Source organism: Mandrillus leucophaeus, unplaced genomic scaffold (genome assembly GCF_000951045.1).
Source record: "Mandrillus leucophaeus isolate KB7577 unplaced genomic scaffold, Mleu.le_1.0 Scaffold158, whole genome shotgun sequence".
In the NCBI taxonomy this organism is placed as follows: Eukaryota; Metazoa; Chordata; class Mammalia; order Primates; family Cercopithecidae; genus Mandrillus; species Mandrillus leucophaeus.
In genome coordinates this window covers 2,091,975-2,105,253 of record NW_012101565.1, presented here as the reverse complement: position 1 = coordinate 2,105,253, position 13,279 = coordinate 2,091,975, and the positions used below count along the sequence as shown (strand labels likewise).

At 59.9% G+C, this 13,279-nt stretch overlaps 1 protein-coding gene across 3 annotated transcripts in view; it reads left to right on the top strand.

Moving 5' to 3' along the window:
- CYHR1 (cysteine/histidine-rich 1) overlaps window positions 1-12,472 on the top strand; it is a 15,541-nt gene extending 3,069 nt beyond the window's left edge. For all 3 annotated transcript variants that reach the window (XM_011975708.1, XM_011975709.1, XM_011975707.1), the window contains 3 exons: window positions 8,608-8,846; window positions 9,498-9,709; window positions 11,292-12,472. In XM_011975708.1, coding sequence (XP_011831098.1) covers window positions 8,608-8,846; window positions 9,498-9,709; window positions 11,292-11,683 — 843 coding nt within the window. In that variant the 3' untranslated portion in view covers window positions 11,684-12,472. The remainder of the gene's footprint in view (window positions 1-8,607; window positions 8,847-9,497; window positions 9,710-11,291) is intronic.
- The last annotated feature ends 807 nt before the right edge of the window (window positions 12,473-13,279 follow it).

Genomic DNA, 13,279 nt, shown 5'->3' with positions numbered 1-13,279 from the left:
CCCAGGATCCGCGTCTCCTTGGAGGCCAGGCCCGCGGGGCCCGGCGGCCAGGAACTCTCTCCGGCCCTTACAGCCACTTCCTCGCCCAGCGGGGCTCCAGCGCCTGCTCTGAAGCTCCTCGTTGTCTTCCTCTCGGGGCTTTATTTTCAGCTCGGGACCCCCCTTTTCTGTTTTCTGATCCACGTTAATTCCCGATCTCAATCGCTTGTCTTCCGATTACTTCTCCCTTCTCTTTTCTAGACTTCCCCACTGTCCCCTCAACACTCCTCCAACCCACACCTTCAAACTGACCCTTACCCCACAACTGCTCCCCCCAACCCACCCGGTCCCAAGCTCCTGGGCTCAGAGTCCTGTGCTCCAGAGCTCCTTCCCCATTCTTCTGGCAGCCACACCCCCGAGCTTGTCCCTCCACTCCTGAACATCCTATGGACATCTTTTCTACCTTCCTGGGTGGAAAAATCCTTTCACTTTGTCCATTTCCACTTCATCTTGAAGAACAGTAGGGAGAGGGGATTGCTGCTTGTCGGGATGAACCATTTGCAACAAGCCCCACAGTCTGGGTACCTTTTCCAGGCCTAGGCAAACCCCGCATCCACCTGGACCTGCCATGCCCCACGCTAGGCTCCTGCCCACCTCACCCAGGCCAGGCCAGGCTTCCCAGGCAGCCAGTGCTCCAGGAGGCCGGCCCACCCCTCCTCCCCCATCTTCACATCCACATGGCAGTTGGACTCAGCCCTTAAGCAATCTAGGGCTGTTAGAGAGGGTACCTGGTCCAGGTGGGTTTGACATGACCCTTCCCAGGTAGCAGCAGGGACAAACTGGTTGACACGCAGAGGCAGAGTACAGTGTCCCCACCTTCCCTGTGTCTTCCCCTCCTTTCAACTCCCCAGTCCTTGTGAGAAATGAAGCAGGTTCCCTGTCAGCTTTTTTTTACACTTACAGGAGCTGGAAGTAAAGTAGCTAACGGGGCCTCGTTTCCCTGCTTGTGTTTAAACTAGGGGCCTGGATGAGGAGCTACTTTTGTAACAGGTGGTGTAGGGCTAGTCTGGGTTACCATTTCCCCAAACTCTGGATCTCCAAGTCCTTGCTCTGGCATGACCTTATTGGGAGGATCCCAGTGTGCCTGGGTAGGGAGAGATCGCTGGCTCTCACCCACCTTCCTGGGTGTCAGGCACCAGGACCAGCTAGGGGAGCACTTTTCAGAGCCACTGGCTCCGAGTTAGCAGTTACTTCTTGGCTTTGGCAGTACCTTGGCTTCCAAGACGTGCCCACTCTCCAGCTCCCTTTTCCTGGCTTACAACCTTCGATCCTCCCAGGTGGAAGAACTCTTCTTTATTTGAGACGGAGTCTCTCTCTGTCACCCAGGCTGGAGTGAAGTGGCACAGTCTCGGCTCACTGTAACCTCCGTCTCCCAGGTTAAAGCAGTTCTCCCTACCTCCGCCTCCCGAGTAGCTGGGGTCACAGGCACCTGCCACCATGCCCGGCTATTTTTGTATTTTTTAGTAGAGACAGGGTTTCACCATGTTGGCCAGGCTGATCTCGAACTCCTGACCTTGGGTGATCCGCCCGCCTCAGCCTCCCAAAGTGCTGGGATTACAGGCCACTGTACGCGGCCAGAACTCTTTTTTTCTTGAATCTCGAGGGAGACTCCAACAAGCCAAGCCAATGGTGTGAGGTCACAGGGGAACAGAAAATTCTCCTTGTCTCCCCACTGGTGGGTGGGCTGGAGCTGCAGCTGGACCTGGTGATGATGGGCCACATGATACTGGTCCCTGGTGTACTCTGTCTCCCAGCTAGGCTGGCCCAACACAGAGTGATGGCTCTGCTTCTGACCGGAGCTCCTGGTGACCAGGCCTTAGCCTGGCTGGTTCAAACCGGCCTGCACTGTGCAGAGCAGAGTTCTGCCCTGGGCGGCCAGAGGCAGGGAGCTGAGCAGGTGTAATGGAGACCAAAGGCACTGGGGCTGCCCTGGCTGGTGGCCCTCCCTGGCCTGAGGGCTCTGCTCAGTGACTTCCCTGGGAACAGAGCAGCTGAGCGAGGAGTGCTGTGGGCACTGGCCTCCCCGAATGCTGCTGAGAACACCTCCAAGGGGTGGCCCTCTGCTGTGAGTGGCGCCCCCGGAAGGTCAACACAGACCTGGAGACCTGGACTCCTGCCTGCTCTGCTCCCTGGAGAATCTGGGCACAGATGGTGTGGGTCTCTACATGCTGCCTTCTGTGTGTCCCTGGTTGGGCCCATGCTGGCCATCACCCCAGCTTGGGCTCAGTCTGCCATATTCTACTAGCCTTTCTTAGTGACCGTGTTGATTGGCTGTCTCGAGCCAGCCAGTGTCAGGAATGCAGCAGGTTCTACTCTCTGTTCCTGCTAGAACGCTTTTCCTGACCCCAGCAGAACACATGGCTCAGGGTGGGCACCAGCCAAGCTGGGGGCTGACTCAGACAGTCCCCAACTCTGGTGAGATGCAGATGGGAGTATTCATGCTGAACCTTGTGTGTTGTGCCTGGCACTGGGGCTGTGGGGGACAATCCCATGGGCCTCTGGAGTTGGCTGGGTCCTCAGTAACTCGAGAGCTTGTCATCCAGATACCAGATGCCACCAGTGCTGGCAGGGAAGCCTCGGGTGGTGCCCCAGGTCTGAGCCCTTGGGCCTGCAGGGCCGGCTGACCCACAGGCCTGTGCCTGCACGATGATGCCTCGCAGGCTGCGAAACCTGCTTGGGTATCAGATTGAGGCCCTCGTGCAAACGGTTTCAGCCACCGCCGAGTCCTGCGTCACGTCAGGTTGGGGCTGTAGCCGGTACAGCAAGACCCAGCTTTGATGTTCTCTGTGTGGGTGTTGGATGTGTCCTGGGTGACTGGCCTGACAAGGTGTACAGCCACCTTCTGGAGTCTCAGGTGGGTGGCAAGAGGGCTAGCAGGGCCAGCAGGGACACCCGTGCAGGAGTTTCTGGACTATTCAGGCCGAGCAGGTGGTCGGGTTGCTCCTGCTGGCTCCCTGCTCTGTGGCCTGAGGGCAGTGTGGCCTGTTGGCACCTCTGCCCATGGGGCACCTCCTCTGGGAAGACACAGCCTCACTAGTGCCCGGGACGTTGCAGCCGCAACCTCATCCCTGACTTCTCTCCCTCTGATTTGGCCCTTCAGATGAGGCCCAGTGTGGTCCTGCATAAGACAGACCTGGCCCTGACCCTTCCTGCTGATGTCAGCTGAGACCCTGGGCCTTGGTGCTGGCACCTGGAGGAAGGGACTGCACATTGTTCCCACCCCTCATGGGGCATTCTTAAGGCGAAAACAAGCTCACTCTCGTGTAAGGACCGGGCTGAGGCCTCTCAGATGTGTTCCAGCCGCTCCCTCTAACTCAGCCCTGCACAGTGCCCCGCCACTCCCGTGCCCTCCTGCCTGAGGTGTCCTCTCCCTGCCCCTGCCCACCTCTTGGGCCCGACAGAGGCAGCGCTCCCACTTTGAGATTTTGTTCTCTCCTTGCTACAAGGATCCTCTCCTGCCCCATCTGACCAGGGTGTGTCCACTCTGTCCTGTGGGTGGGTTGGTGTATGCACCTGCCCTCCTGCCTGTAGCGCCCATGTCTCTGCCACATCTTGACGGTCCCATTGATAACAGCCCAGGAAGCAGAGATGACTCCTCTCTGCCTGAGCCCCACGCCCCCAGCCAGTCCAACAGTGCACAGTCCTGTGGGGATGGAGTCACCATCCACATGTCCAAGGAGCTTCGGGCCCCTGTTCCCCAGTCTCCTGGGCAGCAGTACAGGACTGCAGCTGACTTGCTCTTTGCGGTGAGGAAAGTGGCAGAAAAGAAAGATCTTTGTAACTATGTCTGCTTAGGTATTTAAAACTCACAGGAGCAAGGAAGAGGTTCTGGAATCTGGCTAATTGAGAATTTTTATTTTCTGTGGTGGTTATCATTTGAGTTACTTTCAGATCTAAGCAGCCTTGTTCTGAATGTGAGCCTGACTCTGGGTATTGACTGGCCCCCGTTTGAGGTCTGACAGCAGTAGCAGTTGAGGGATTTCAAATCCAGCCTGGGCAGAGGGTTTGAGTCCTGGCTTCACACTTAACCAGCTGTGTGGCCTTGGACAATGTGCCGGTCCCTCTCAGACCCATGTTTGATCCAGGAGGTCAGGGGCCGAGCATGTGGGGTGTGTCCTGAAGCACCACTGGCCCTGGTGGGGCCTGCATGCAGATGGCAGAGGAAGGGGGACCTCCAACTGGCTGAGCAGCGCTTTTGTGGTTTGTGCCACAGGGAAGCCCTTTAGCTGCATTTTGGCTCTGACGACCTCTGTCAAGGGCCGGTGGGTCCCTGAGCCCTAGGTGAGTGAGGGCACTGCTCCCATGGGCCTGGGCACTATGCCATCCTCCAGTGGGAAACAGGAGGTCCCCAGGGTCTGAGAGACCCATGCAGTCCAGGCTCGAAAAGGTTCCTACGAGGCCAGCTGACCATAGGACCTTGGGACCACCAGAAAGTCGGGGCCCTCAGCTGGGGGACAGGGTCAGGGCTCCTTCTTGAGCCTGTTTAGCCCATCCAGCTCCCCTTTAACCCCAGGGAAGAAGTAGCTCAAGTGGAGATCCTGTGTCTGCATGAGCTGCCTGTAGCTGGCAGGGGGGAGGGCTGGGTGCTGTCCTGAGGATGCAGGTGCAAATGGCCATTTCTGGGCCACCTGTGTGTATCAGCATCTGCAGAGGGGCCTGGGGTCTGGCTCCTGGGGTTGGCAGCCCCAGCAGCTCCGCCATGGCTGCCCAAGGTGGTGATACTTCCTCTGTGCCTGCTGGGTGTGGGGCAGTGCCACCCTGTCCCATCCCACCTCATCAGCACAGAATGAAGCTGGTCCTATACTCATCACCTGTGCACGTGAGGAAACTGAGGCCCCAAGAGGAGAGCCCAGGGTCATACTACTGGTGACCTGTGGGCTGGGGTCTGAGCCCAGCACTGTGGCTTCAAGCCCACATCTGCCCTAGGAGGGGCCAGGAGGCCCTGTGATGTTATTACCCTGTGATGACAGTCCACTGTGATGTCATTCCCTCGTGGTAGCATTACCTGCAGTGTCACCCCGTGACATCATTCCCCCATGTGACATTCCCGTGATGTCACCACATGTTGCCGTCCCCTGTGATATCACCCCTATGATGTCATCCCCCATGTCAGTCCCCCCATGATGTCAGTTCCCCACAATATCATCCCCTCTGATGCCAATACTCCCTCTGATGTCAACCCCGTGATGTCAGTGTGATGTCAGCCTGCCACGATGTCATCCCCCTTTGATGTCATCTATGTGATATCATTCTGTGATGTCACCCCCATAATGCCATTCCCCTGTGATGTCATGTTTCTGTGATGTCAGTCCCGCCATGATGTCAATCTCCCATGATGTCACCCCGTGATATTATTCCCATGTGACGTCACCCCAGTGATGTCATCCCCATGATGTCATCCTTGGTTGTGGGGGAGTGTGAGATTCCCTCCTCTCGCCTCACGTGGAGTCTTCTTGGCTGGTAGTGAGAGGTGGCCTGGCCTGGGTGCTGCAGCAGCTGCTCTTGAAGGTGCCTGGGCTCTTGTGGGCCTTGCCCCATGCCAACCCCTGGACCGTGTGGAGCCCTCCAGGGCCCAGCTTCTGTCGGGTGGTGGGCACAAGTCAGAATCAGGTGCATCTGACCAGATGCTGCCAGGGCCAAGGATGCAGCTGCCTGTGGCCTGGCCTTGGTGTGGAGCCAGAGTCTTGCTCAGGGGCTGAGGGGACCCAGATGGTGGGGAAGGCTCTGGAGCTTGTGACGGGTGACCGTCCTGCTGTGGACAGACCTCCTGGGCTGAGTGTTGGTCGGGCCTGGGCCGTGCACCTGGAGGGTGTCCCTTGACCAGTGAGGAGGGTCTGGGGGTAGGTGTGGCTGTGTCCCTTGGCTGCTGGGCCAGTGTGGTCCAGGGCACCTTAGGGACTCCCTGTGTTCTGACTTGAGTGGCAGGCACCATTGCGGCTGAAGGGGCAGTGGCCCTGTGTCTCCTCAGAGCTTGCAGTTCCTCTCAGAGGCCCAGAGGGAGCCAGAGGACGGCAGGGCCACTGCTGCCTCCCCATGGTATGGAATTGACTGAGCCCATGCTGGGGTCTAGAGGCCCCAAAGGAATGAGGCCTATGGCCAGGGACTGGCCCAGGAGCTGGGGTAGCTTTCGGGGGAGAGGCTGGCAGTGCTGGGAGGTAAGTGGTGATGTGCTCAGTAGCTTCAGTGCTCCCTTGGGAGGGTCCAGGACTCCACCTCGAATCTTCCTGGGCTATCCAGAGCCAGGAAGAGAGGCCAGATGGCCTTAGTGGGTGGGATCAGGTGCTCCAGCCCTGCCCGGAACTCCCTTGGGGGCTGGGCCACAGCCAAGAAGAGTACCGTTGTGCCTGTGCTCAGGACACACTGCACGTGCAGAGCTGGGCCCAGAACCTCGTCCAGGGGACGCGGGCAGTCTCATCAGGTGTCTAGAGCTGGCCACATGGAGTGGTACGCCTCCAGGGTGGGGGGCTCTGAGAAGGCAGTGGTGTGGGCCCTTGGTCTGTGCCTCCCGTGGGACAGCTGCTTCAACAGCGTCTGTGCCCACTCCTGCCCAGAGTCCACCCACCGCTGACCCCTGGACTTAGCTGGTGGATTTTCACACCTTCTCCTGGGGCAGGCCTCAGCTTGTCCCCACCCAATCAGAGCCAGACTCAGGCAGCTGTGTATGTTTTAATTATTTATTTATTTATTTATGAGACAGAGTCTCACTCTGTCTCCCCGGCTGCAGTGCAGTGGCGCCATCTCGGCTCACTGCAACCTCCGCCTCCCGGGTTCACGCCATTCTCTTGCCTCAGCCTCCCGAGAAGCTGAGATTATAGGCATGTACCACCACGCCAGGTTAATTTTTGTATTTTTAGTAGAGACGGGGTTTCACCATGTTGGCCAGGCTGGTCTTGTAACTCCTGACCTCAGGTGACCTGCCTGCCTCGGCCTTCCAAAGAGCTGGGGTTACAGGTATGAGCCACTGCCTGTCATTTTAATTTTTAACCAAACTGAGAACTTGAGAATTGAATGCAGGTAATGGGTGGTGGTCATGTGGAGGTGGATTCCATGAAAAAGGGCTTTGTCCCCACTGTCGGTTCTCCACGTGTAGGTCCTTTGACTCAGCAGACCTTAGGCCTGGTTCACAGGTGCTGAGCAAACAGCCCCAGCATCTGGCCGCTCCTTAGCTTGGGGTGCACAGGCCGCTGAAGCAATAGGATGGCAGCTCAGGCTTACCAGGGCCCCACATGTGCAGGGGTGGCCTCCCAGCACCACCAGGCAGGGCCCTGTGAGTGTCCCCTCCCTGACACACACCTTGTAGAGAGGCTGGGGCTGGGCAGGCCCCTCTGCTGCACCACATCCCATTCTCAAGAGGGTCCCAGGTCCCAAAGGAAGCCGGTGGCCCAGTGGCTTTCTGGAGGTTTGCATGGCTGGCAAGCCTGGGCCAGCTGCTGGAGAGGCATCAGGACAGGAGCAACTCTGCTGACTGCTCCCCTCAGTGAGCTGTGAGTCTTTAGGTGGGAGGCACATCACATCCCCGTCACTCCTGTCTGGCCCTGGAATGCCTCAGCCTGCACACCCCACTCCAGCCAGGGCTGTGGGAGCTGTGTCTGCTCAGGTACAAAAGGCTTTGTTTGCTCTTGGACCTCTTGGTTCTGGTTTGGGCTTCCCGCCTCCCATGCTGGGAGCCCCTATGGGCTGGGACCGCAGCTTGCTGAGTGTCTCTCAGTGGCACCAAGTGGACGCTCGAGGCTTATGTTGAGGGAGTGAGAGCCAGGATGGGCCACTGGCCGTGCTGGGAGCCCACACAGGCAGGGAGCCCAGCGGGAGGTGCCCTGCTCCTGCCAGCCCTGGTTGCCCCAGCAGGCTGGGCACCCACTCAGAGCCCCCACTCCCACTCGCACTCCCCAGGCACTCCCCATGTGCTCACCTGCCCTTGTCCTGGGCCAGCTTGGCTCCTGCCTTCCAGCTCTGAGGAGGCCTCTGCAGGTAGCCGACCTCCCTGGATGGGGGGACAGCTGCCTCCTCTCACCTGGGCTCCCTGGGGAGGGCTGGAATAGAAGGACCAGGCTAGGCTGGTCCTCTCAGGACCTCTCTGAACCAGATCCTCTCAACCCAGGATGAATGGCCTTTCTGAAGACCTAGAGAACATGCCTGCCCCAGTGTGGGAGCCGTGTCCGCTCCCCACCTGACAGTGTTGGCCAAGAGCCCAGCGTTTCTGGAGGGCTCCCAAACTCTGGACCTGTAGGGGAGTCGGGGCAGTCACTGGTCCCTAAGGGAAAAGCCTGGCTCTAAGCCTCAGGTGGCTGCACCCATCACTGCCAGGGCGAGCTGTTGCCTCTGTGAGCTGATGAGGCCTTTCCCTTAGGACCTCTAATCTCTGCAAGAACCCAAGCTGGCTCTGCTTGTCTCTCCTGAGCAGCTCTCGGTGTTCACCACACTCCAGCACGACTCGGGACAGGCACGTGCGCCCCTCTGCACTAGCTGGAGTCCCTCAGGACACGTGGCCAGAGCTGACGGGCATGGGCGGGTGTGTGCGAGCATAAGCCCGCAGGTCTGTGAGCTTCGTCTCCCTTTCCTTCTTCGCAGTGTACTAATGGTCACTTGATGTGCGCTGGCTGTTTTATCCACCTACTAGCAGATGCCCGGCTGAAGGAGGAGCAGGCCACGTGCCCCAATTGTCGTTGTGAGATCAGTAAGAGCCTCTGCTGCCGGAACCTGGCCGTGGAGAAAGCCGTGAGCGAGCTGCCTTCAGAGTGTGGCTTCTGCCTGCGCCAGTTTCCCCGCTCCCTCCTGGAGAGGCACCAGAAAGAGGAATGCCAGGACAGGTAACTGAGGGTCAGGGGCTCAGCCTCACAGCCAGGGCTGAGGACTGCTGGAAGCCCACCCTGGTGCAGCAGGGCCCTGTGCAGGGGGGTCTGGCCGTCCCTGCTGCCTGGGCCTCGGAGGCCACCTGTGTAGCCCAGCGACGGCCCTGGGGGAGGGTGCCTGCACAGGATGAGGACAGGCAGGTTCTGCGTCCAGTTGTTATCCAGACATGAGCCTAGCCTTCCAGCGCTCTTTGTGGCTGTGAGGGAGCCTCTTGAAGGGCCCAGGACAGCGTGTCCAACACAGGACCTCAGGGAGCTTGGTGTGAGGCTACACTGCCCATGGCTACCCATCCAGTGGAGGCAGCCACCAAGTCTCCTGCAGTGAGGCTGTGCAAGACCACCGCTGCCAAGCAGAGGAGATAACCACGCCGTGGTGCGGGGCATGCGGGCTCAAGCTTGCACTGTTCCTTCCCCTCTCTCTCCCTGTTATTGCCTGTCTCCTTCCTCTCCACACACTGCCACTCTGACTTCATCCTGGGGGCTGGGCTCACAGTTATGTGTGTCCTGCAGGAAGGGGTTCTTAGCTGGATGGAAGCCATGTGGGAGGACAGCTTGTTGCAGCCGCCTGTTGGGGGCTCAGGCTGTGAGTGATGTGCCTGCCTCCCCCAGGGTAACCCAGTGCAAGTACAAACGCATCGGCTGCCCATGGCACGGCCCCTTCCATGAGCTGACAGTGCACGAAGCTGCATGTGCCCACCCGACCAAGACAGGCAGCGAGCTGATGGAGATCCTAGATGGGATGGACCAGAGCCACCGCAAGGAGATGCAGCTGTACAACAGCATCTTCAGCCTGCTCAGCTTCGAGAAGATCGGCTACACAGGTGAGGCGCCCCGCCGCCTGCTGCATGCCACACAGGTGTGGGCGTGGGGGGCTGGCAGCCAGGAGCCTGGGGGCAGCAGGCTCTGGGCACTGGGCACTGACGGCACCAGACGGCTGGGCTCTGGACAAGCTCCCGGTGGACAGGAGGACACCTCGGGCAAGAAGAGAGGCCGGAGACTGAGCAGAAGGAGAGGCCGAGGCAGACCCCAGGTGCACACCTGTGTGGCTCTCACGGCAGCCCCGCCCACCTGTCCTCCCCACCCTGGCTTCACCACCCCTGCAAGGTGGCATCTCACTGTGGGGCTCCAGAGCCTCAAGACAGTCAGGGTCTAACCAGAAAGCGAGCAGGTCTCAGGGGGCCTGGGAGCTAGGGGCCTGCCCCTCGGACCCTGGAGCGAGAAGAGCACCCTGCCGAGTGAGGTCCTGCCTACAGGCAGTCACTGCCCCGGCCGTGGGCCTCTCAAGGCTGGCACGAAGCCGTGCAGGGACAGGGCTCCAGAACAAGCTGAGGGTGCCCGACTCAAACTGTAGAACCAGGAGTGGACACCCACAGACGCACAGGCTGGATGCGTGCGCAGGCACACTGGATCTCTGGGCCACTGCCACCGCCTTTGAACATGTCGGGGAGCAGGAGCCAGGCCAGAGTCTGGCCCAGAGGACAGCAAGAAGCACCTGTTGATACTGGGGCCACTGGACGAAGCTCCGTCCCTCTACTCTCAGCCCACACCAGGCGGCCAGCTCAGAGCACCAGGCGTGGCGCAAGCAGGGCGGTCATGGGCAGCCAGTCTCGCCCTGCTGCCTGGACTGTGCCCAGCGGGATGTGGGCCCAAGCAGGCCAGAGAGGCTGAGGGCCTGGGGTCTCTGCGGCAGCCACAGCCTGTGGTGAGTAGCAGCCTTAGCTGTCCTGGAGATACCAGGGCCTCATGGAGTCTAGGCAGGCTGGGGCACTGTGGCTGCGGCCATGGCCAGGTGGGAAGCCCCATTCATGCAGGAAAGACTGGCCACCTGGGAACCCACGCCTCCGCGGAGGGACTTGCCGGCCACAGGCTGTGGGCTGCCCAAGAGGACTATGCAGGCAGGGCTGCCTGCTGACTGGCAGCTCCGGATCAGGCCTGGCGCCCTTGGACCTGGTGCTCCCCTCGGGCAGGGCTGGGTGCCGCAGCCGCCTGCTGGCTTTTCTGGCAGCTCCTCTGTATCAGAACCAATAAAGTGCACTTGTTCTCGGAACCGCATCCTGTCTGTGTGTCTGCTTACCCCACCCTGGGGGACACCCGGGACTCGGGGCGATGAGGGAGGCCAGCGTGGGTCGGGCACGCCTGGGGTGTGGCCTGACACGTGCAGCCTCTGGACTCTCTCGAGCTAATCCATGTTGATTCTGTTTGTAGTTGTTCCCCTCAAAGCTTGTGTGCGCCTCCATTTGCCATAGGTGCGTTTGGCTTGCTTGTGACAAGCAGAGCTCGGTGCCCGGGTAAGTTGCCTTCCTCCCCGGCTGAGCCTGCCCTCGGCCTGGTCAGGGAAGGCGTTGCTGCCCAGCCCTGCCCACACTAACAGCCGGCTCTTTCCGGCCCTGTCTGTCTCCACAGAGGTCCAGTTCCGGCCGTACCGCACAGATGACTTCATCACGCGCCTGTACTACGAGACACCCAGGTTCACAGTGCTGAACCAGACGTGGGTCCTGAAGGCTCGCGTCAATGACTCGGAGCGCAACCCCAACCTGTCGTGCAAGCGTACGCTCTCCTTTCAGCTCCTCCTCAAGAGCAAGGTCACAGCACCACTGGAGTGCTCCTTCCTGCTGCTCAAGGGCCCCTACGATGACGTGAGGATCAGCCCTGTCATCTACCACTTCGTCTTCACCAACGAGAGCAACGAGACGGACTACGTGCCACTGCCCATCATTGACTCCGTGGAGTGCAACAAGCTGCTGGCCGCCAAGAACATCAACCTGCGGCTCTTCCTGTTCCAGATACAGAAGTAGGGCAGGGCCTCAGGACGCCCAAGGAGCTGACGGGCAGCATCCCAGCACCGCTGCCCTGTCCACCTGGCTGGCAGCTGCTTCACGGGACTATCTGATCATTTTAGCAAAGGAGGAGAACAAACGAAGCCAACACAGGGCAAGTCTGCATGTGTGCGTGACAGGACCCCCGCCTCCGGCTCACCCCCCAACCCCTGCCTCCCCTCCTTCCGAGGGCCGCCAGAGGCTGGGCTGACCCGAAGAGGAGATGGTGCACCAGGCACCCCGAGGCTCAGAGACGGTGGCAGCAAGGAGGCCGAGAGGCACAGCGACCCTGCCCCAGCCCTTCGGTGCAGTCAGGCGGCAGTGCTGCTCCATCCCTGCGGGTTCCGGCCGGGCGCGGGGGCCTTGCTGACGTCAGACGGGATATCCGAATATCTGATAGCAATTAAAAGGCAGCCTTGTTTCGTACTTTCTGTTTTGTTCGAGGGGAAGGCATGGCTGTGAATGGACAGCGTGGGAGCTTTGGTTTGGCCTGGGGGTCAGAGCCTGCCCCGTCCCCATCTCTGTGCCCGCACACGTCCCCCGAGGAAGACTCAGAGACACTGCCTCCCCCTACACTCTGTCATGGGGTCTTGAGACTGAGGCTTGGGCAGGGAGATCCAGGTAGGGTCGGGGCTGCCCTGGCCAACTGGCCACTCCCAGGGAGACAGGACTCAGCCACAGGGCTCAGCAGACATTTTCGGAAAGCAGGGTGAAATTGTCTCTTCCCAGGAAAAAGATTAAACTCCTTGCAGGCTCTTTGATAAGTTACACAATTTTAGTGAGAAAGAGTCTATTTACTGTAGATTCAGCCTTGAGGGACCAGCGTCCCCAGGCTGTGCGGAAAGCTTGGGTTAGTGCTTGGGTGCCTGGCTGGGTGAGAGTCTGAGGGGTGTCCCCCATGCTGCTCTCGGGGTCCTGCTGCTGGCCCTGCATTCAGGCTTGCTTCAGAGGTCAGAGGTTAGAGGTTGGACAGCCCAGCTTCTCACCTTGAGGGAGGTGGGCCCTTCCCATCCTCACCCTGGCTGCCGCCTGGTATGCCCTGTGGTGGCTGAGCAGGGCTAGCTTAACAGGGTGGGAAGGAACCCTGCCTGGAGGAGTGAGCCCCGGTCTTTTCTTCCCCTGGGACTCTCAGCGCTACTGGGAAGGGTACAGCTTGCTTCCCCGACCTTTGCTTAGGAGATGTGGCTCTTCCCTGACAGCTTTTTGTTGCTTCAGTACCAAAGAACTGGTTTCCTCTGCTCCAGTCAGGTGCATTCACATGCCTCACAGCAGCCCCACCCGCCCCACCTGGCTGCTGGGGCCTGGCCCGCATTGTCCTGTGCTTTCCTCCTCACGGGTCGAGGGCTGAGAAATGGAGAGAAGGAGCTGGGGGGCAGAATGCAAGTGCCATCATCCGGGCGGCTGACCATGGCACAGCCCAGCATGACCCTCCCAGTCAGCTCTTCCCTCCTGGGCTGCCGCACTGCCCCTCACAGGCTGCAAGCTTCTGGGCTTTTTCTGAGAGTCCTGTGGGTTTCTACTCCCAGGCCAGGGCGTGTGGCCTGCTGGGAGTGCCTCGCTGCCGGAGCCTTATAT